At 35.4% G+C, this 25,309-nt stretch overlaps 2 protein-coding genes across 2 annotated transcripts in view; one reads left to right on the top strand and one right to left on the bottom strand.

Moving 5' to 3' along the window:
* The window catches only part of CDC73 (cell division cycle 73), a 92,122-nt gene that overhangs the window by 26,789 nt on the left and 40,024 nt on the right, over positions 1 to 25,309 (bottom strand). Inside the window, exon 11 of the mRNA XM_059998512.1 lies at positions 203 to 260. Within this exon, the coding sequence (XP_059854495.1) occupies positions 203 to 260 (58 nt within the window). The remainder of the gene's footprint in view (positions 1 to 202; positions 261 to 25,309) is intronic.
* B3GALT2 (beta-1,3-galactosyltransferase 2) lies at positions 15,446 to 24,293 on the top strand. Its single transcript, XM_059998498.1, has 2 exons — positions 15,446 to 16,247; positions 20,137 to 24,293. Exon 2 carries the CDS (start codon positions 20,855 to 20,857, stop codon positions 22,121 to 22,123), a length of 1,269 nt encoding a protein of 422 aa, XP_059854481.1. The 5' UTR covers positions 15,446 to 16,247; positions 20,137 to 20,854; the 3' UTR covers positions 22,124 to 24,293.

Here is a 25,309-nt window from a genome sequence, read left to right as displayed (position 1 = left end):
AAAACATGTTTTTAAAATCTTAAAAACCTTTTCTTGAAAATTTTCTTTAACTCTTCAACTATACCTATTTACTCAAGTAAATGTTCTTATACTAGTTTTGAAGTATTTTACATAAAATTTCAATTCCTTCAAAGCATTATACATTATCAAAATTTTTCACTGTCATGATTATAGAAAAAACCAAAAAGTTTTATATTTTTACCTGGTCTTGGTACCGGCTGTGCTGCAGGAGTCTGCGTCTTACGGGCCGAGGCACCCTCCTTTAAAAGAATAAAAATGGGTATGTTAAAGTTCCTTTGCATGATAAACACTTTCATTTAATTACTGCAAAGAAATTCCATATCTCTCTCAGTCACTCCACTAAAAAAAAAAAAAAAAAAAAAAAGGAAAAACCTCCCCTTATCTTTTATGCTATTGGTTGTGAAGCAGTAAGAGAAATCTTTAGCGGGAATATATTTAAATTGTTACCATTCAGTAGTTATTGTAAGTAGGCAGTATTTTTCAAATACTCAATGATTTGCTTAATTGCTGGCAATTATAATATTCTCAGAAATGTCATTACCAGTTTAAAAATCAAGTCAATCTTTTTTTCCCTTAAAGAGTCTCAAAATGAATAAATGATACATAATCTCACATGTGAAAGATGAAAGTGTTACCTTGAGTTCATTTAAAAAAATGCAAATATTTCAAATTAAATGCGTTTTAAAATATTCAGGGGAAATAATCCATTTATAAAGATGAGATTTGTTACATTTAAGAGTAGTTGAAAATATCTTAAAAACTGAATAACAAATCTCAACTAATTACTAAGCATGTAATATATACAAGGAAATATGCTATGTATTGAAGTACATCAATTATATACTCAAGAATAAATGCCTCTGAAATGCTTAAGATACTTCAAAAGTTATCTATATATTTAGTGCAATAGTTTCAATCATATTCACACTAAATTCTTCATTAAACCATTTTTCTTTATAGAAAGCTACAAGTGTAAATTTCAAAAACAACTAGTAACTCATGGAGATTTTATTCTAGTTGTATTCAAGTGAAGGAAATTTGATAAATATCATGGAAGTTACATAAATCCATAATAATAAAAATCACTACTACAACCACAGAAACATTTCTAAAGAAGTCCTGCTAAACAATGTTAATTTTAATCATATTACATTTTCTTCAAAAATTTGGAATGGTAAAATCATTTGGAATGATAAGCTATCCCAAAGCATCTTTTTTTTTTTTTAATGATTATAAAAATTAGTACCAACACAGAGAATGTATTTCACTTGGAATTCGGTGGGATTCCCGGCATTCAGTTAAAAAGCCAAAGAAACCATTCTTTACTGCAAAAAATAATAGCAGCAGAGGCAACTAGCAAAAACTTTTTGGGGAAAAAAGGTACCCGAAGACAGCAGAACATCCTTTTCCAATATTTTCACTGTTATGTATTTAGTTATACATTGTGTGGTTGAAACTGAGTCACTCTGGATGCTGGTTTCATGGATGTGTTAAGTTTGTGAAAATTTGTCAAGCTTACTAATGATATGGTCATTACACTACAAGTAAATTATATTCAAGTAAAATTTTAAATGTAAAGAAAGTGAGTTATTATTAAGGTGGAGAGCATATTAAACATTTAACTTCATTTAACATGCTGAAATTTCTGATTTATATTTTTCTCTAAGTTCATGTTAGGGGACACAACGGCTTTTACTCCTCTTTGTAAATCTAGTACCTAGAACACTCAACAAATGTGTGTCATATTGAACTGAGTCTAGACTTTTAAAAATCAGAAGCCAAGGGATAATCATTAAATAGAAATTAACTAGACATTATATAATAAAATAACAAGATTAAGCTTTAACCATATTACTTTTAAATCCTTATATGTAAATACAGACTCACTGGGTATGGTTTAAGTACACAGAGAAGGAAGAAAAATAAAGGAAATGAGACAGGAAAAACAATGAGCACACACATATGGAGACCTCTTTCTGTCTGCTTTTGACTATAAGGCTGATTGAATCCAAATCAAAGCCCTCTTCACCTGAATAGAGTAGACTTAGATCAAAATCACTAGAATACAGCACTAGAATGGAAAAGAAAAGTCTTTTCCATTACAAATTATTACCCTTAAGTATTTCTGTCTTCAAAACTAGACCCCTTTAAATATCAATAATGGGCATTTTATGTTTACCAAGTAAGCAATCTTTGCTTGATGACCCCTTCCCGTTCCAAATCATTCCTTTTGGCAATAATCCCCTGGTTCCTGGTCACTGGGCAAGACATATGTCCTGGGCTAGGTCTACTGAGAGTTCTTCTTTGATATGTGTTTTATAAATTGGAGCTCGCCAGTCACAAGGCTATAAGGAGGTTAAGTCTAAAATTACAGATAACCGTGTCTTTTGACCCATGGAGAAAACCCATCTGCAGAAGGACATAATGAAGTTACTGTTAGGGAAAACACTGACTGAAACCACCCACCCTGGCCAGGCAAGGACAGTAACAATCTACATGAGTTATTTTATGACAGAAGATCCTGTAAGGAACACGGAACTAACAAGACACCACCAACCGGAAGAATATGGGAAAGGTCAAAAGGACAGAGATGCCAGTCCACATGTCCTACCAACCTCCCAGAATCCTCCTCACTGGAATCCATCTTGGCTGAGCGGTTCCACGTGCCACGAGAAAGGACCCTGTGTCAGAATGATTGGCCAGAGACAACCTGGAAACTAATCCCATCACCATAAAGCCTGAAACTGCAAGCCACGTGGGAGAGCAGTCCTCCTGGGTCACCTTACCCTCCTGCTCTCCGCCAGGACGCCCTTTCCCAATAAAGTCTCTTGCTTTGTCAGCACGCGTGTCTCCTCAGACAATTCATTTCCAAGTGTTAGACAAGAGCCCACTCTCGGGCCCTGGAAAGGGTCCCCCTTCTTGCAACATTACCAGCATACAAGAAAACACATGGAATACAATATCCCTCATAATATCTGGCCTGTAAGACCTATTCTCCTGCTAACTCTTCTTGATTCTAAGAGACATTAAAATCCCTCATCTCATTCTATGCACCCCACACAAACAATTTTTGTCTTAACTAGTTGAGCAGAATCTGTTAATTGCAACCAGAAGAGTGTTATCTAATTTTGTTTTCTCAGATTCACTGAAAATTCTGAGTTGCCAAAAGTCACTATGGTATAACTTCGCTTAATTCTGAAGTAAACACACACAAATAAGCTCAAACGCACACAATCATACACAGCTATGACACTTCAGTAGGCTGTGGGCTCCTGGAATGAAAACCGGGAGACCTTCACTAATCACGTCGTTAGTTCATGGCCATTTCTAGGACGCCCTAGCCAATACTAAGAGCTAAAAGCTCATTCTACTCTGACCTGCGTTATTTTGAAATAAATTTGTATAAGTCATTGCATAAAGGACCTCAGAAACCATATAGTCCAATCCCAGCACCCTTTACTCTAAAGATGAAGAGACAGAGGTGAAATAGTTTTTCAAAGGCTACATAGTGGTATATCTGGCATATATTAAGAAACAGAAATAATAATTGGCAGTATCATGGAGTAAACCGACAGTTCTATATTTTTAAAGATATCTGGATTGGGGGGAAAATACTACTCAGCTGGGAAAAGAAAAGTAACAGCACAAAAACAACTAAAAGAGCTGACAAGTTGTGCCAACTGGAGAGGAAAACCTGCTTTCTCTTAAAAAGTCAGAATCATTACAATTTCACTAAGATTTGATGCATTCTGGAAAAGAAGTAACTGATAAAAAGGGATGGGGGAAATAGTGATAGAATCATATTTGCAAAATGTAACAAGACAAAAACAAAGTAAACTGTTTACAGTCCTTCCTTGCCTTCTTTTAGCAAATGAGATAACCTAAAATCTTCTGGTATTGGGAGACAGAACAGTGGTATTTGCTGTTTAAACAAGTAGAAAATAAAACCATAATATAAAATATCATAAGAAAGAATATTTGTTACAAGTATCAGTATGCAAAATATACTATATTTAATTTTGAAAATTGCTATTTATATGAAACTTAATGAAATACTGAAATTGCTTAATGAGGAAAACATACAGAATATATATGCAGATTCTAGGAGTTTATAATCTACCTCTTTGATTACTGTACTTATGAGAGGAAAAGTAATATGTTTTAAAAAGTAAACAAATACTAATTTACAGTTGCATGTTTTTTCTTTTTAAAAAGTAACTCATTCCCATGAAATCTGGATTTGATATTCAGAATTCTCAAGTATCAGGATTTTTTTCTTTCAGCAACTGAATTTTTAAGTTCACTGAGTGAGTCTTCAAGTATTTCGGAAAAACTATGTACAAAAAGGAAACTGCAACTCTGAGCAAATCACAATGAGGCTGAAAAGTACTAAAGGTTTCAGGAACAAAACACTTCAACACAAATTTTAAGTAGACTTGTCATAACCTGGGGGTATATGTATACAATGTTTGCCAATACAGAAAATAGCTGACACATTTCTAAAATATAGTATAGTATATCTATACAGGCATATCTCAGAGATACTGCAGGTTTGGTTCCATACTACTGCAGTAAACTAATATCACAATAAAGTGAGTCACAAAATTTTTTGGTTTCCCAGTGCATATAAAAGTTATGTTGACACTATACTGTAGTCTATTAAGTGTGCAATAGCATTATGACTTTAAAAAATGTACATGCCTTAATTAAAAAAAACTTTATTGTTTAAAAATGCTAGCCATCCTCTGACAAGGAGGGTTGCCACACCTTCAATTTATTTAAAAAAAAAAAAGCAAAGCACGTAGTATAATAAAACGAGGTATGCCTGTTAAATATATAGATTTGATACCTCTATCAAATTTCTCATTATGCTATATAACTACTTGTCTACTTCTTACAACCAGACCATCAATTACTTGAGGTCAGGGACTGTCCATCACATGTCCAATGCCTGTTATAGAGAGCCTGATGCATGGTATATATGCTTAATAAATATACATTAAGTAATTAATTAAAACAAATCCATACCTTAGCATTACTGATTCACTAGTGTTATACTGGTTAAACTGCTTTAATCTGTTAAATGAAGATGGTAAAAATATCACAGAAGATTACTGAAACAAAATTTATTTATTCATTCCACATACTTTCACCGAGAGCATCAAGTACCAAACAAGAAACTGGGAATGCAGCAGTATAAACAGAAGCCACGTGGTCCCTGCCCTTATGAGATTGGCAATCTAACGGAGGAAGCCAGTGACTGAATAAATGAAGAGAAGTTGAAAAATTAGAAATATAATTACATATGTATTTAATTATTCATAATGTGCATATATGTGTATTTGTCTGTAAGTGTATATGTGTGTATTTGTCTGTAAGTGTGTATGTATGTCTGTGTGTCCAGCTCACTGCCCAAAATAAAGAGAGACTAATAACTGTTAAACCATCTTCTTTCCATAAAGAGACATTCTCTATACAAAGATAAGAAAAGAACTAGCAAACCAAATTCAGCAGCATACTGAAAAGATTATACGCCATGACCAAATGGGATTTATTCCTGGAATACAAGGATGGCTCAACATATGGAACTTAATCAGTGTAATAAAGCACACCAACAGAACGAAGGGAAAATAAGCTCATGATAAAACTTCATGATCATCTCAATTAATGCAGAAAAAGCATTTGACAAAAGTCAACATTCTTCCATGAATTAAAAATTAAAACACCTCAACAAACCAGGAACAGAAGGAAACTTCCTCAACATCATAAAGGCTATATATATATGTGTGTATATATATGAAAAATCCACGGTTAACACCATACACAATGATGAAAGACTGAAACCTTTTCCCCTAAGATCAGGAACAAGATGTCCACTTTCCCCACTTCTACTCAACATAGTACCTGAAGTTCTAGCCAGAGCCATTAGTCAAAAAAAGAAATAAAAGACATCCAAAATCTGAAAGGAATTGATAAAAGTATCTCTTTGCAGATGACAAGATGTATATGTAGAAACCTAAAGATTCCCGGGGTGGGGAGGTTGTGCAGGCAACAGATGCCCTACCACAATTAATCAACTATTTCAGCAAAACTGCAGGGCGCAAAATCAACACACAAAAACCCACTGCGCTTCTATACGCTACCAACGAGCAATCTAAAAAAGAAATGAAGGAAACAACCCCATTTGTAATGGCTTTTAAAAAATCAAATACTCCAGAATAAATTTAACCAAGAAGCAAAAAAACTTGTACACTGCAAATTACAAAGTGTTGCTGAAAGAAATTAAAGCCATAAATAAATGGAAAGACATCTATGTTCATGGACTGCTAGAATTAACTATATTAAGATTTCAATACTACCCAATGCAATCTACAGATTTAACACAATCCCCGTCAAAATCCCAAAGGTGTTTTTGCAGAAAGAAAAACTCATCCTAGAATTTATACAGAATCTCAAGGAACCCCAAGGAGGCAAACTAATTTTGAAAAAGAAAAAAGTTGGAGGACTAAAACTTCCAGATTTCAAACCTTACTACAGAGGTACAGTAATCAAAACACTGTAGTAGGGCATAAAGACAGACTTATACACCAATGGAATAAGACAGCCCAGAAATAAACTTTCACATACATGAAAAATGCTAAGTCCATGCAATGGGGAAAGGACAGTCTTTTCAACAAATGATGCTGGGAAAACTGGATATGCACATGCAAAAGAATGAAGTTGGACCATTATCTTACATCATATACAAAAATTAACTCAAAATGGATCAGAAGCCTAAATTTAAGAGCTGAAACTTTAAGACTTATAGAAAAAATCAAAGAGTAAAAGCCTCATGACATTAGATTTGACATCAGTTTCACGGATATGATACCAAAAAGTACAGGAAACAAAAGAAAAAGATAAACTGGACTTCATCAAAATTAAAAGCTTTTATGCATCAAAGGACACTATCAACAGAGTGAGAAGTCAACCCAAAGAATGGGAGGAAATACTTGCAAATCATTTATTTGATAAGGAATTAATATCCCAGACATTTGGTTATAATATTATTCTGGATGTGTCTGTGAAGATGTTTCTAGATAAGATTAACATTTCAGTCAGCAGACTGAGTAAAGGAGATTGCCCTCCCCAAAGGAGATGGGACTCATCCAATCCACTGAAGGGCTGAACAGAACAAAAAGGCAAAATAAAAGAGAATTCACTCTGCCTGGCAGTGGTCAAGCTGGGACATGGGTATTCTCCTGCCTCAGCCTCAGACGGGAGCTTACACCAGCGGCCCTCCTGGCTCTCAGTCCTTCAGGCTCAGACTGAAGCTATACCATCCCATCAGCTTCCCTGGGTCACCAGCCTGATGACTGTAAATTCTGGGACTTTTTAGTCTCCCTAAGCACATGTGCCAATTCCTTATGATCGATCTATCTATCCTATTGATTGTTCCTCTGGAGAACCCAAACTAATACAGCAATAAAAATTTGGATCAAAAGAGAGGAAACGAGAGTGAGACAGAACACAAAATCTTTAAAGAGGTATTCTTTCATACTGGGAAAATGTCAGGTTTTTAAAAATTGTTTATCTGTAGATTAAAAAATTACATCCACATGAATGTAGATGAAATGTTAATCACAGCACTGCAATTAGAAACAAACCAAAGCATGTGTACTGATCTCCTTTAACACCAAAGTCTATAATGATCACATACTTTCTGGTACAAATGAACAATTCTTTCTCACTGAGTTTTAATAAAAGCATTATCATTCTCACTTAAAACTGGCAGAATTGTTTTTATAGTGGCAGAGGGATACGGGTAAGGTAGAAGGTCCACAGGCTCATTTGTGTAGCTTATGGATCCATGGACTAAAAACAAATACACTGATGTTAACTAGAGACAGAATAAATCAGTGCAAAAAAAAAAAAAAAAAAAAAAAGCTTGATTTACAAGTCTTGAGCTCTAGGTTCTAGCTTTGGCCCTGCCACATTAAGAGTAGACCTTTGAGAAAAATCACAACCTCTCAGGGTCTTAGTTACCTTGCCTGTAAAATGAGGAAACTAGATTTTTAGATGACCTCAAAGGTCCAATTCTGCTCTGAAATTCCATTATTCTAATGTAAGTAATACCTTTTCAATAGGAACAATGCCATTACAGTACAACCCGAAGGGTCCAATTAACTGATTAAGTTTGAAGACATAATTCAATGTTTCTTCAAACGCATACAGCTCATAATTTTGCTCTATAGCTTATAAATTTGCTCTTCTTTTGTTTTGTGTGAATAAATAATATTCTCCTGACCAGCTCCCTCTATCGAAGGTTACATGTTTGGAATTATATTAATTTCATTGTTTTGGGAACCAAAGATTATAGCTACTGGCAATACAGGTAGAAAGGGAAATAACAATATTGTAAGCTTTAAAAGAAAATATTCAATGTTTTACCATTTAATGATTCAAGAAACTGACTGAGGAAGCTAAAATAAAACAGAGACCTGTACATACTTAACTATCTGAAATCACACATACTGAGACAGGCAACTGAAATGTCGTGAAACATTATAAATTCCAGAGATGTTAATAAATACAAATTCTGTGAAAAGTTACAGAGGAAATACAGATAAAACTCAAAGTCTACTATGAGGATATTTATGAAAAAGAAACATACTCAATATGTTAATTAATAATCAGGGAGACACTAAAAAAATGGAGGGTACAAACAGAAATATATAAATTTTCATTTTTAAAATTTTAGTTCACTAAAACTCAGGAACTGTATTATCTGTGAGCCCTCTTTTTATTTATTAAAAGGGGATAAAATATTAGAAATACATAAAAATTAAACAGATAAAAATGTAACATAAAACCAACTACAGGGCTTCCCTGGTGGCACAGTGGTTAAGAATCCGCCTGCCAATGCAGGGGGACACAGTTCGTGCCCTGGTCCGGGAAGATCCGACATGCCTCGGAGCAACTAAACCCATGTACCACAACTACTGAGCCTGCGCTCTAGAGCCCCGCGAGCCACAACTACTGAGCCCATATGCCACAACTACTGAAGCCCGCGCGCATAGAGCCTGTGCTCCACAAGAGAAGCCACCGCAATAAGAAGCCCGTGCACCGCAACGAAGAATAACCTCTGCTCGCCACAACTAGAGGGAGCCCACGCGCAGCAACAAAGACCCCATGCAGCCAAAAATAAATAAAATAAAATAAATTTATTTTTTTTAAAAAAACCAACTCCAAAAAAAAAAAAAACCAACTCCAATTGGGAATATCAAAAGTATCAAAGCAGTGAAACTGAGTGAGACCACAGTGAATTGTACAAGACAAACTCTACCTGAAGGGAAAAACTGTAAATAACTATATAACATTTACTTCTAGTTATCTGTGCCATCTTTATAATGATTTGTGTACCCATCAAGTCTAGAAATCTCTTGAAAAAAAGGAAGCTAATGATGCAGTATCTCATATGCTCCTGTAATTTGTGTATATGCTTAATGTATTTGCTGAAAGTAAGTGAATCCGTTGGGCATCCTCTAAGAAATTAGGGAGGGGAAGAAATCAAACCCTAAAGTCAACCCTTACCCCTTCCTAATCCTATAACCTTTGCCTGTCTCTTTTGCAAAGTTTTGAAAACTTTGCAAAGTTTCTTTATACTAAAGTCCCTATTGCCAACCAGACCATAAACAATCATTCTGAAGACAGCTACGTTACGTACATGAATTTAGAATCAAGTATACTCAATGTTCCCAGGTCATCTCAAAGAGGCCCTTTGGGGAAAACATTCTATTTAGTTACTTCTGTCTTTTGCATTCGTTCCTTATCTACTAAAGCTATTAAATAAGAAGCATTTTTCAATATTAATAATTTATATTTGAGTAACTATGCTTCTTTGTGAAGTTTTAGTGCACTTGTAAGTTCTAACATATTATATCTACCTGAATTTACAAACGGTCACACTTTGTAATGAATTAATAGTGTTAATATTTTTAAATACTCATGTGCTGGGGAGCAGGGAGTCAGGAGTAAGATGCCTGAAACAATTTAAAGGTGCAGACCTAGTAGGCTTCACAACTCTATGTAAGAAATATTTTACACTGACCCCTCTAACAATTTAAAATTAAATGCACAGGTAACATTAACCTATGTATGTAAAATTTTTAATGGAAACCAATATCCTAGCAATATACTCTGTATTACAATTATGCTTTAGATTCATTTAAAGAACACACACACACTCTCTCTCTCCCTCTCTCTCTCTCTCTCTCTCTCTCTCTCTCTCTCTCCCCCTCTCTCTCTCTCTCTCTCTCTGAGACACTCAGAAGGCCTTGCTGTTTTCAAAGATTGTCTCCCACACTATAGACTACCTTCCCTGGCCACACTCACTAAATGCCCTTCAATTATTTTGTCAGCCAAACACACCTTCCCTCGTAAACTTCTAGAACACCTCCTAGAAAAGTAGTATCAAGCCCAGTACTGCCCTCATTGATAACCCCAGCTCTAACCTCTAAGACTATTCCATGTGTGTCAAACAACAACTGAAAGATTCTAGTTGATTCGTGCTAAAAAGAAACAGCTATGCTACTGAGAAACCAAAGAACAGGGGCTTCCCTGGTGGCACAGTGGTTGAGAGTCTGCCTGCTGATGCAGGGGACACGGGTTCGTGCCCCGGTCTGGGAGGATCCCACATGCCGCAGAGCGGCTGGGCCCGTGGGCCATGGCCCCTGGGCCTCCGCGTCCAGAGCCTGTGCTCCGCAGCGGAAGGGGCCTGCGTACCGTAAAAAAACAAAAAAAACCCAAAGAATATACAAGCAAAAAGGCATACCTCGTTTTATTGCACTTTGCAGATACATTTTTTTACAAATTGAAGGTTTATGGCAACCCCATGTTGTCAGATCATGGTTTTAGCATTTTTAAATTAAGATATGTACATTATTTTTTTTAGACATAATGCTATTATTGCACAAAGTATACTGTAAACATAACTTTTCTATGCACTGGGAAACAAAATGCATGTGACTCACTTTATTGCGATTTCACTTATTACAGTGGTCTGGAATTGAACCCCAAATATCTCTGAAGTGTGCCTTTACTACTTTTTTTAAATTAATTTATTGGCTGCGTTGGGTCTTCATTGCTGCACGCAGGCTTCCTCTAGTTGCGGCGAGCAGGGGCTGCTCTTCGTTGCAGTGCACGGGCTTCTCATCACCGTGGCTTCTCTTGTTGCGGAGCACGGGCCCTAGGCGCACGGGCTTCAGTAGTTGTGGCACGTGGGCTCAGTAGTTGTGGCTCGCGGGCTCTAGAGCGCAGGCTCAGTAGCTGTGGCGCACGGGCTTAGTTGCTCCACAGCATGTGGGATCTTCCCAGACCAGGGCTTGAACCCAAGTCCCCTGCATTGGCAGGCGGATTCTTAACCACTGAACCACAGCGAAGTCCCTGCCTTTACTATTAAAGTACTTGCCAAATTACTGCTGATTTTAGATGCTTACATTTTCCCTTAGGATCATTAACAGTTTGTATGAATTAAACCAGATAAAGGTGTCTACAGTTAGTTTTGAAAGAGACTTTAAATTTAGCTCTGCTTTCAAGTCTAAAGGAATTCTTAAACAATATGAGAAACTGCAGCACAAGCTTGTGAAAACTGAAGGAAAGAGTAAGGCAGGCAAACACTGACACTTGTGGTCATTCTGAGATTGCTAATTTGCAATCAGCTAATTCCTGCTTTGAGTTCAAAGAAAAGCAAAACTGGTTCATAAATCTTATATTAACTTCAAAGGAAAATGCCACATTCTTAATAAACACAATAATTTTTTTTTCAAAAATGGAAAACTACTAATATTAAATAGCCAAAAATATGCTATTTGTCCAAATCCTTTATGCAATGAAAAAGATGTCATCTGATTTTGAGTCAAAACAGTCAAGAGATATAAACTCCAAGCAAACACTGCTACGCAAAATTGCTGATTGATCTCAATAAAATTAAAATTGGTATCTAAATAACTGTGTCAAATGGAATTTTTCAGAGTAGTACGTTGGAAATTACACCTAATCCAAAACATTAAGATTTTTCTCCAGCACTGGAAAAAGATAGCTAGTTCTTCAGGTGAAATAAATGGCTTGCATTTAGGGGCTAAAGAGTCAGACTAAAGCACAAACAGGAATGGAGACTAATGTAGGGAAAACCAGATTCATGTTCCCCTCCTCACATTACTCAAGGCTATTAGCTCATTCTCAGTGAACAGAAATCACCCACCATGGTTGAAGTGTTCTCCCCACAACCCTTTCTCCCTTGTTCTTTTTACCAAGGACATTTAGTTGAATTTATATAGATACATGAATAGTATAATACTTGTCTTTCCTATTACATATTGAACAAATCTGTACCTGATTGATCATGTAATAATCACTCAGATACTATTAACAACATGAATAAAAAAGTAATAATTATTTCTGTACCCAGTAGAAACTAAGAGTTAGGAGGCATAGCAAATCCTGCCTTTAAATTCTGGCTCCTTAGGGGATATTCTAGACATGCCCAGGAAAATCCTAAAATGAGCCTGGACAATGCTGGCCATAATGCATATATAATAGTAATATCCATCTATTTTCCCACCAGGGATGTGTTCTAAAATTAAAAAACAGACCTATGCAAGTAAAAATTACAAGACATCTATAACTATAAAACTTAACAAAATAGCTGCCAGTTTGCTGAGTCTGACAAAGAAATCTGTCACATTTACTGAGAAAGTTTAACCATAGAAATCAGATGTTAAAAGAAATCAGACTAAAGGAAGAACTTCTACAAGCTTGCCTGTCATACGATTTTTACCATTTCTCTTGGCTGGAAACATGCAGGTTGCTAGAAAAAGTCACTAAAGGAACTTTTATCTCACGTCTGCTGTTTTTCTGTAAAGTTCCTAACCAGCTTAACTTAAACATAAGAAACAGGATGCAGTTGTACCTAGAAGTTTAAAGTAAATTCTGATTCAGTACACAGGTACCCTTTCATTAGCTTTCAGGAGTCTCCTTTGCTGTGTAAACACTTTCCCATCACAAGCACAGTTGAGACAATAGTCCACTGGGAATTCAGGGGCCTAATACTGCACCTAATACTGCAGGGAACCACTAACCAGCAGGTTACCTATAGAGTTCTCTTAATAATCAAGATCCATAAGAAATCCAGTGGGCATCAAAAAAGAGTCCAATCAAAAGAACAGCCACAAATAATTGCTTTATCCTTCCTGGAGAAAGGGCAGGGAATGTAACTAAAACATCTTTGTATCTCTAACATTTAATAAGCTGTGCCTAATTGCAAATGTTGGCACACAGTAGTTGATCAGATATGTATTTGCTGATCAAGTGATTAAAGCAAAAATACAAACATCCATTTATACTGCTATGAATGATCTCTGGGTATGCTGTGCTAGTAACAGGAAAGAAGTCCCACAATTTCTCCAGCAGTGCCATGCAGCATAATAGTTAAGAAGAGAGGATAAGGACTTATTAATCTTGCTTTAATTCCCAGCTGGACTCTTTCTCATCACTAATCATCTGATATTTGGGCTTATTAGTTTACAACTCTAAACACTGGTTCTTCATCTTTAAAATGGGTATTACAATAATAAACAATTATGAGAAAAAAAGTCATTTATATAACAGCTCAAGTAGGCTTAGCACACAACATGAATTTAGTCACTGCTGCTAGTTGCATAGTCAAATCCTACGTCAGGAATTATTGATAAATAATGATCTACTACAAGCCACTTATACTTTTATAAAATAAGTTATTTTAAGTAGGCACTTAAGCATTACTCTGCCACCTAAGTCTAATTTTTTTTAAAAAAAAAAAGAGTAGTTTTTTTTTTTTTTTTAAAGAGTAGTGTGGGCTTCCCCGGTGGCGTAGCAGTTAAGGATCTGCCTGCCAGTGCAGGGGACAAGGGTTCGAACCCTGGTCCAGGAAAATCCCACATTCTGTGGAGCAACTAAGCCCGTGCGCCACAACTACTGAGCCTGTGCTCTAGAGTCCGTGAGCCACAACTACTGAGTCCGTGCACCACAACTACTGAGCCCGCACACCACAACTACTGAGCCCACGCACCACAACTACTGAAGTCCACATGCTTAGAGCCCGTGCTCCACAACAAGAGAAGCCACCACAATGAGAAGCCTGCGCACCGCAACGAAGAGTAGCCCCCGCTCACCACAACTAGAGAAAGCCTGTGCGCAGCAACGAAGGACCAATGCAGCCAAAAAACAATAAATTAATTTTTTTAAAAAGAGAGTAGTGAGCATGTAATATGGGTGGACTTAGGGACTACATGCCAAGAAACCTGGGTTTTAGTTCTCTCCTTCACACTTAACCAGAAAGAGTCAAAGCTCTAGGCCTTACATTTCCCATTTATAAAACTCTTACTGTTCCTTCTAACATTTCTAGGAAAATCACATATACTCCTTTAAAAAAGTCTTAGGATTCCTAAAACTACAAAACACATTTCATCAGCTATACTAAAAAACATAATGAGGACAAAAAAATTTTTAATATTAGAGAAAATGTAAATCTATATTTGAAATAACACACATTACTGGGGAAGATAGGTGGGATGAAAAATATACGACTACAAATATACAGTGTAAGTTTCAAAATGGTAAATTTCTATGAGTTAAGGTCCCTAAAGTCTCAGAGGAAAAACTGATAATTCAGGTTATTTAAAAAAAAAAAAAAAGGACAATGCCCCAGTACTTGCAGAAAAAAAAGCAGCAAGGTGCCCAACAGACTAATCATACAAAATATTTAAGAGTGAATATCTAGTGTTTACTGAAAAATTTGCTTGATGGCAAGTTACTAAACCATCCTGAAATATTAGGACAAATAAACATGATTAGTAAAACCTCATTACCCACCAAGAAGATCCTGTACAAGTGTGCTTTATCCATTACATCATTTTGAATTCCGCCATACATGTAATTTTAAAGAAAAAGAAAAAGAAAAAATAAATGCTGACATTAAAAAGTGATTAAAAATAAAGTTTTGCTGCCTTCAAGAACACTAGAAACTGCACAAGAGTGAAAAAGAAGTGGGCTATCACAACACGTGTCAGTAAAGCAATCCACAGCAGCTGATTTACATAAATCCTAGAAAATGGTGGGGGGAGGGAGGGGGGAAGATGTCTACTTTACTGATTAAAAATGGTCTACGAGCCGCAACTAGATATTAGTAAAACGAAAATCTGAACTATTTGAGAAAAAGAACTTCAAGGGAAGGAGTGCACTGAAGGGGTTAAATTACACTAAGTTACATATCAAAGCTTATATTGCTTATGCCCTATAAAATCACGTAACATGAAAACCAACATCTAACACTGAAAACATTTAGAAAGCCCGTGCTTGAGCATAAATTAAAAAAAAAAAAAGGAAATAAGCTGGAAAAAGATAAAATTATAACCATTCATTTCATAATCATCCCATTTTTGTATTATTCACTCATCACTACACTTACACTGAATATATATAATTTAGCACATGGAAGCAAATCTCTAAGCTTCTCCCTACCTTAGGTTTTTAGTCAAAATGAATGCAAACAATCACGTGGGATTCAGCCAAGCAGTGACGTTAAATTCTGCTCTGTCAGAGAGAGCATCTGTCAAGCCCACATTTAAACTGCTGCCTGCCTGTGCAGCAGCTGAGGAACCCTGGATTTCATATTACAGACTAAAACCCTGGTAAAACTGCTCAAAATCCTTCCTGCAGCTGCCAGGCAACAACGAAAGAGAGTTAAATCCTGTTCTTTTCCAATACAATCGAAGCACTCCATTCTAGCTCTGGCTGCTTTTGATTGCAGCTCAGTGTTCTTACTAGAAATATGGATACTGAGAAGAGAATACAGCACTGCATTGTCCGGCCAGGAAAACAGCAGATGTAAAAAGCTTCAATGCATCAACTGTCAGCAAGAGTCGACAGTGCTCCAAACAGAACGAACAACCACAGCTCTTTTGTTTAAAGAAAGAGAAAGAAAATGAAAGAAAGGAAAAACCGCAGAAGACTAGGACCCATATGAACAAGAAGGGGAACTCGAAGACAAGCAGACAGATGGACACTCTGGACACTGTGAAAAGCAATCGCAGGAGGCAGACTGCTGGAGGAGGTGCGCATGTTCGATAGCATCTTGGCTGAAGTGATGGCGTGCCAAAAGTATCTTCAGTGGGCATAATCCTCGCCTCATAAATGCCTGACCAAGGAAGGTATGTTGATATCTTGTTTGTGATACTCATTTAAATGTCTGTTACTTTTTTATAGCCCTGGAGGCACTAATATCTAATAAACAAGTTCATACAGTTCACTGTCCTTGAAACTATGAAAGGGTTTCTAAATATATGATTTTAAAATCTGTCATTGCTTTATTCAAGTAAATATGTAGCTTGCAGTAATTATGTATTACCGAAAAGGCAAACAGTAACAAGATGTGCTTAAAGGCTTCTCTGAGAAATTAAAAATCTGAAGCCCTCTAAAGAAAACATAGCAATCCTCTATCAAATTAAGTCAAGTTGAATCCTTATCCAATAAATTAAAGTGCTCTCTTAAAAATGGCCATCGAAGAGGTCAATGCAGTGAAATTCATTAAATAGTATCAAAGATGATCTTAATATTAAGAGCTTTTTCAGTCCTTTTAAAACAAAATCTTAATATAGAACAGTTTTTAATAACAAAATGTTGCCTCCCATACCCATCTCCCTAAATAAAGATAACTTACCAACTCTGAAACTATCAACAAATTTTAAGTACCACCGAGCTGTAAGATACTATAAGGAAAGCATTTGCACAGGATCACAGAAGGCAGTGTGCATTTATGCACAGCACACCACCTCAGGAGATTTGCATGCTCACGAATACAACTTTAAACAAAGAAATATCAATACTTGCTAAAATTACCCCCTTTTAAAATAGTGAGCTTTTATTTTAAGCAACAGACTGATTCTAAATGATCAAAATATAAGACTGGTTTTGGTGATCATTTTTAAAGTGAAACTCAAAAACATAATATGAAAATACTCTGTCATAAAAATATCCATGTAACAGCAATACAAGGTCAAAAAATTAAATTTAAATGTAGCCACTGTGCTTCCAGGTTATATAAATATGTAATGATGAACTAACTGGCATAGTACGTGTGTGCAGGGCAGAAATAAATCTAATAAACTATTTTAGTAACAATCATAGAATAGCAACTCATGGCTCAGGAACTCGGGTATTTCTAAAATTTTTTACAGATCGTCAAAGATCCTGATTTTTGCTCAATTTTACAGCACAACTCAACCTATTATTTAATAATCACAAAAGGCAAACATTTTTAAGACATATGTAGGGATTCCATTCTAAAGTTAAGATTAAACAAGTCTATCAGGCCCTATTATTATTAGAGCTCAACATCAACTCTCACTCACAGTATGAATTTTTATTCCATTAAGGAATGAAACCAGATGGTATTAAACAAACAAAAAAAATATGGTTGTAAAAAACCTCAAGTCTCTCTTAGTACCTTTATCTCTCAATGTTAAAGTCACCAATTAAACATTTTTATAAGCTGGCTATCTCAAAACAAGAGTGTAGAGTTTTTTATTCAAGCACCCCTTAAATCTAGAACTGTTCCCACAGACTAAGATATTATCACTTTTAGAAGCCAAATAATAAAAACAGCATGTGTGTGTGTGAGTGAGTGTGTGTGTGTGTGTGTGTGTGTGTGTGTGTGTGACACAGAGAGGGAAAGAGAGAGGGAGAAGTAACGGAACATTTTATAGTAACATCCTCTCCGTGAGCGTCAATCCATAAGATGTAAATACATATTAATCACTTGATAATATTACCATAAAAACCCATAAAAGACAAATCAAAGCTATTTCTACGCTGAAAATGTAAAAGTGCAAAACTATTTAGAATGTCAAAATATTTTAACTTTCTGGTCTTGTTCCCACTTCTTAAGAATTAATGTACAACAGGCAGTAACTGGAGAATAATTTTATCTTTTAATAAAAGGAGGAATAGTTACTTTAATTGTACTTTCTTTTTAACAGTAAAATTATGGTAAATATCTGAAAAATGTTTAATAAAGAATTTTTTTTAAGGCTAGACACATGCACTACATTTACCAACAGGAGATTAAGAAATGAGTATATATGGATTTTAAGCCTGAGCAGCTGGATATTTACAAACATACAAATATCATGAATTTACATTAAGATGCATCTCTATCACCTATCGCTACAAAATCACATAGGACCATAAACTACATGTATGCCAGGTTACAATATATAATAATTTGCTGTTTTCTGTAACATTGAAATACTTTAGAAACATCACTTCAGGTATAATGTTTTCATAAAAATACAATTTACTAATATATTTACCTTCATTCATTTTTTCAGTCCTTTATTCAAACATGCATTCAAACATCTGACCTTCTATTTATTGCTTCTTAAACCATCAAGTTTACACTTTTAAAGGATCTAAATGATTAGACTTCAACCAGTTTCCAAGCATTCTATATCAAGAGAAAGCTGACACATTTAATTTAGCTTTGGAATGTTTAAAATAGATTATCAAATAAATTTTAAAAGCAACTTTTGTTTCTTTTAAATTTACATACATTACCCTTATATCTACTGGCTTCTTTACGGGGTGGAGGGAAATTATTACTATTTATCTAATATTTCATTTGAAAATAAAAGCTTAGAAAGAGTCTCCTCATCTAAACAGAATGGCCAACTATTTACAAGTGTAAGGAGGAGAAAAGTGAGTTTCTAAACCAGAACACTCAGCTCTGTTATTTTCAACTGAGCTCACCACAGAACTATGTTTTACTGGTATGGTGAAGTGTCTTAGTCTTCATCAGAGCAATGTGAAATTAAAATCCAGGTAAATAAATTCTAATAAATAAGTAGATTCTATTTTTTTTAAATCTGAAAACTTAAGGAAGAAAAACACTGCTCCTATCTCACAAAATGATTAATGTAATTTCTTACATTTGAGAAACACCATAACTTCTAAAAGCACTACATAATCTCAGATACTAGAAATCATCAAAAGCTAGCGCCTGTACTGTTACGCTTCAGAGATGCTCGAATCCCCACCTGCTTGCTCCTCCTAGTGGCTTCTGCTAGAACAGGAGTCTAACACTTCCCATCAATATTTTCAAAATACTTTACATTATATGAGTGCTATTCTAGTTATTCAATTATATGAGGACTTCCATGTAAATGCCATTATTTTCCCCAAATAATTGAATTTTTTACCGAGGTTAAGCAAATTTGGTATTAACCATAAACCTTTCAATATCACAGGCTACAAAAACACATTCATATGTGTATATATAATTTCAAATAAACAAACGCTCCTACAATAAATGTTTTTAATTGACCAGTTTTCTTTTACATAAAGAAACAATTTTCACAATAAAAAGTTGATAAAATTACACAAAAAGGTTTGTTTTCTCTTTTAACAGAATTCAAGCTACAGCTCCTTACCCATCCTTTACCCCCACGCCTTGATCCAGAAAAATAATAAACTGAAAAAACATGAACCAATTTGTGCTATGCACTAAAAAAACTTGTTCAAAGACCAGTTCTTAATATGTGGCATCGTGAACTTCCCATATTGACATCTCATAAATTTTTTTTTCTAAATGTAGGGCTCTAAGTGTCATGCTAGCAGAAGTCCTAAAAATGTAAAAAATTCTCTACATGCAAATGTAGAACACAGCATAACTCAAAAATCTTTTAAGATGCATTTTGTGAAATTTAAAATTTTAAATAGTTGGGGATACAATAATACCTAGTGTCTGTATTTTGTAAGAAATCTGAAAAGACTGTTCAAAGCAGTTCTTTGTTTTATTCTAACATGGAGATTCAACTGAGATACGTGATAGTACTCTGTGAAGTCCACAGATAATTAAAGATAATCAGTTGCTATATTATAAAAATCAATCATAAATCTAAGTAAGGACAATGATCTCCTGAATACCTCATGTCTGAAGTGGAAGGTTAACATGAGAAAAGAGTACTTGCAAATATCCATCATTTATTACTGTCTTAAAATCCTGCACTGAAGTTACTGAACCCTGAACATTAATTCTGACAGGTGCGTCTTCTCACTGACTTTCTCGACACAGTAGGGGCCAACGGAAACATGCCAAGCAGTGTACTGTGACTAACAAAACTCTGCCATAATCAACCTTGCACCGTCTGTCCCACAACTGATACATGACCATTTTACAAAAAAGGCCGCTGACTGTGCACCATACCACCAACGGTATGTCAAATCAATTTTAATTAATGCCAATAAATTTTCCATCTGCTCTCAGGCCTCCTTACATGGCCTCTCTCAGGGATCTAGCAGCATTTTCCTCTTCTCCATGCATACAACTTTTAATCTTTAACTTAAGTCAACAATTCCAAGTGACCAGAGCTACTGAGATAGATGATGAAATAAGTGGAAGAAAATCAATCCATTCACCTCTCTTTAAAGTGGTCACTGTGCTCCAAAGGTGTATTTTTAAAGAAATTAATCCTGTTCTCACGATGTTACGTTGCCAAGGGAAGACAAATCATAAACGTTGTTCCTGGGTTATCCTATTTTCACAGCTTAAAAATTTCCATGTGCCCTAATTTTATTAGTCTCTTTCAAGCAGTTCTGTGATATTTCCATTCTGTAAACGTTTATGCTTCATCTTTATAGAATGACTGCGAGGGAGACGACGTGACAGCATTAGAAAATGATTACCAAAGAACAGTACTGATTCAGGAGAAGAACACAATCTCAGCCACCGATCTCTCATCCACTACTGGATATTAACAACATGCTTCAGTGGAGAAGAAGACACTGCTGCTTTGCAAAGATGAGCTGGAATGCCAAGAGGTCTCTGTTCCGTACCCATCTTATTGGTGTACTTTCTCTCGTGTTTCTTTTTGCTATGTTTTTGTTTTTCAATCATCATGACTGGCTGCCAGGCAGAACTGGATTCAAAGAAAACCCTGTGACATACACTTTCCGTGGATTTCGTTCTACAAAAAGTGAGACAAACCACAGCTCTCTTCGGAACATTTGGAAAGAAACAGTCCCGCAGACTCTGAGGCCTCAAACAGCAACTAACTCCAATAACACAGATCTGTCACCACAAGGAGTTACAGGGCTGGAGAATACACTCAGTGCCAACGGAAGTATTTACAATGAAAAAGGCACTGGACATCCAAATTCTTACCATTTCAAATACCTTATCAATGAACCTGCAAAATGCCAGGAGAAAAGCCCTTTTTTAATACTACTAATAGCTGCAGAACCTGGACAGATAGAAGCTAGAAGAGCTATTCGGCAAACTTGGGGCAATGAAAGTCTAGCACCTGGTATCCAAATCACACGAATTTTTTTGTTGGGTGTAAGTATTAAGTTAAATGGCTACCTTCAACGTGCAATCCTGGAAGAAAGCAGACAATACCATGACATAATTCAACAGGAATATTTAGATACATACTATAATCTGACCATTAAAACACTAATGGGCATGAACTGGGTTGCCACATACTGTCCACATATTCCATATGTTATGAAAACTGACAGTGACATGTTTGTCAACACCGAATATTTAATACTTAAGTTACTCAAGCCAGACCTGCCTCCTAGACATAACTATTTTACTGGTTACCTAATGAGGGGATACGCACCCAACAGAAACAAAGACAGCAAGTGGTACATGCCACCAGACCTCTACCCAAGTGAGCGCTATCCTGTCTTCTGTTCTGGGACTGGTTATGTTTTTTCTGGAGATCTGGCAGAGAAGATATTTAAAGTTTCTTTAAGCATCCGTCGTTTGCACTTGGAAGATGTATATGTAGGGATCTGTCTTGCCAAGTTGAGAATTGATCCTGTCCCCCCTCCCAATGAGTTTGTGTTCAATCACTGGCGAGTTTCTTATTCAAGCTGTAAATACAGCCACCTAATTACCTCTCATCAGTTCCAGCCTAGTGAACTGATAAAATACTGGAACCATTTACAACAAAATAAGCACAACGCTTGTGCCAACGCAGCAAAAGAAAAGGCAGGCAGGTATCGCCACCGCAAACTCCACTAGAAAAGACAACTTTTTTTTTTTCCCAAACGTGCGATCTGTAAAATATTGCTAAAAGCATGTATAGTTAAAACTGATTACATCCATAGGACAAGTTTTAGTTAAAACTCATCGCATAAAGGAATCCAAAAATATTTTTTTAATTTCTGAAGAAGGTAATTCTTAAAAATACAACACGATATAACAAAAAGGTATCCCAAACAATCTACTAAAAATCCACATAAGGGGATTCTGTGTATTAACATGCAATAACAGGCGTGCATACATCAATGGTTCAACTCTTACGTTAGGGGCCAAGAAGGTGTATTTGCATATGTTTTCCACATAAATTTTAATTTAAGAAATGGATACAGTCAAAAGACTTTGGATTCAGTTTTTCATTTCAATATAATTAAATGTAAATAAAACATTATTGTCAATTTTAAGGAAACTTTATAATTGTGCAAAGGACAAATTTTGACCTATTCTAGGGTTCTAAAAACCATATTCCATGCAATAAGATTTAGTTGAATTATTCCATAAACATATTTATAAAGTTCAGATGTTTCATCAATGCAGTTCTCATCTAAGTATTTACTTTTTAAAAACAATTGAGATATTCATTTTCTTTTATCAATACGCACATATACTGGGGGAATTTATTTTGACATGACGTGATAAAATGTGAAAAAAAAATCAATGTGTCTCAGGCTCACATTTTTATAAAAAAAAAAATTAAATGTTTCAAAATAGAACATCTGTTCCCTCGTTGGTGTTCAGGGCCAAGCTAGAACTTCAATGATTTACTCAATCAACCAGTTACTGCACTCTCAAGGAGCATCACCAGTTAACTTCAAGCATATCTGAAAAAATCTATCATTTTCCTCTAACTGAAGCAAAAGTGATTACTTACAGGCACAAAGAGGATGCACTGTTGAAAAAAGATAAAGGATAAAGAGTGCAGCGGCAGTTTCATTCAATACATTTTAAGATGCATGTCTGCCAAACTGCAACATATGGGAAGTTTATTTCCTGACAGCAGGTGTACACATGCCAGTACTTAATCATTTTACGGCACCTACTTCTTTCTCTGAGTGCCAAGTTTACAAACCTGCAGTTTTTAATTTGGTGGATGACAAATATTCTGCACCACTGATTAAAAACTTTCTTGGGAGGGATGGGGGAAAACTACAAATGTTTGATGAACACTTGATTCTAGGATGAACAATGTATACAATGCACTTTTATCAAGTTTTTAATAAAAAAGGTAAACAAAAAACCTTTACTGAGTATTATGGTCCAAATGCTTCACAATTTGTATGGCTCCATTATAAATTTTAAAATCAGGAAATACTAACCCATTAATTTTAAAAAGGTGTTTTTACTTTAAACAAGTGTATAAATTTATCAATCTTGCTCAGTGAGGATGTCACTTATCCTAATTCTAATAACAATCATTTTCATCCTTGATTCTATTCTGAAGAGTTATCCACCAAAACAGAATTCTAACATGTTACAGTTCAGAACCACAGAGACTGCTTCAGTACTTATCATTTAATGCGTTGAATTCTATTTATACTCAACTTATCTCCCACTTTCAGTTCAGTTGTCTAAGTGTTCTATTCTACATAGAATAATTCTGAATGTTGAGCTAAATAACCCCCCAGCTCTTGGTAAGGTCTGTTTTTCACTTAATTTATTCTGTATGGTTATAAAAAGACTAAAATTACTAAATACCAAAATTACTAAAGAAAGGTCACACATAAAAGGATAATACCAAATTACGTAAGTGTGATGAAAGACAAAAGGAATCCTTCCCTCAGTATAATCCTCTCCTTAATACTTCAGAAGTTTTATTTCTTAAAAGTATATGTATATGCATGTATGCATCCACAGGTATGTACTCAGATACAATCCAAACACTATTGTGTACAAATTATTATTACAGTGCAGTATCTTTAAGAGATAGTATTTTCCTTCCAGAAAAATTCAAGTCTAAAAAAGATGACTTGGAATCTCATGACACTCCAAGTTCTCAAAGAGCACTGAATCAAATAACAAGTGTTTTAGTACTGCTGAAAATCTTTATTTTAAAATAAGTATTCTGCTATTAATTTATTTTTGACCTTCCATTCTGAATATGCAAGCTGACTTCAGCAAAATATGATTTTCAAATTCATATTATGATATTTAAAAATACAGTATTTAAACATCTCACCAAATATTAATTGTGCCTTATTCATGCCCAGTACTATGTAATTTTTACTATGCATGAAAATATAATTTTAAATGACAGCACTTGCATTTGGTCAAAGAAAAAAATTACAGGAAGGAACAACCATGTAATCTTTATGCTCGAAGTGTTACGAGATATTGTGGAAGATAAAAATACCAAAACTTTCAATACTTACTAGTTTATTTTGATCAAGATTATATAGGTGATGAAATTCTAATTCAAGCAAAAAAATTTTCTTTCTCCTCTGATTATACAGTACAATCACAAAAAATCAACTGGAGTCTTATTAATATCTATTACCAAAACCCCTATAAAAATAATACCAACACAGCAGCAGGAACTATTTACTGACTGAGAGTACGCTGTGTGCCTGGTACCGTGTTAAAGCACTTTACACACATATCTCGTATAATCCTTATAAGTAACACTAAGAGGTAAGAAAGACTGGTACAAGAGGTTAAATACCTAAGATCACACAGCTAGTAAAACAGCAGGGTTCCACTGCAAAGACTCTTAACCATTATGCTATTCTGCTACATACTTCACATATGACTCCTGCTAGAGGGTCTAAAAAGCTAAGCAAAAACGGCCTGTCCTCTCTTCTATTCCATGCTTATTCTTCACCTGTTGCTAGGATCTCCAGGCATCACAACTGTTTTCTCACACTGGAGGGACGCCTGATGTCAGGTGCAAATAAAGAGAAGGAGAAGGAGAGGAAATCTGATCCCTCAGTTATTTTTTCTTCTCCTTTTCAGATGCTGATGTCTGGGGGCCAGAAACTCAGAAAAGCTAAGAATTACTGCTTATCTCTTGCTCCTTTGGGCACTGAGACACATCTGTAAACAACAGGCAGGTGGCACTTAGAAATTATGTAAAAGGTGCTTCTTTTGAAGTACAATTTGATCATTGTTAGTAGTCAAAAGTAGCACCGCATTTACTCACTCTACTGGTTAGTCGCCTACTGTTTGGTGATG

The sequence above is a fragment of the Delphinus delphis genome, chromosome 1, assembly GCF_949987515.2.
Source record: "Delphinus delphis chromosome 1, mDelDel1.2, whole genome shotgun sequence".
NCBI lineage: Eukaryota > Metazoa > Chordata > Mammalia > Artiodactyla > Delphinidae > Delphinus > Delphinus delphis.
The sequence above is the reverse complement of the archived record's forward strand: the minus strand, read 5'-3'. Positions and strand labels throughout refer to the sequence as shown.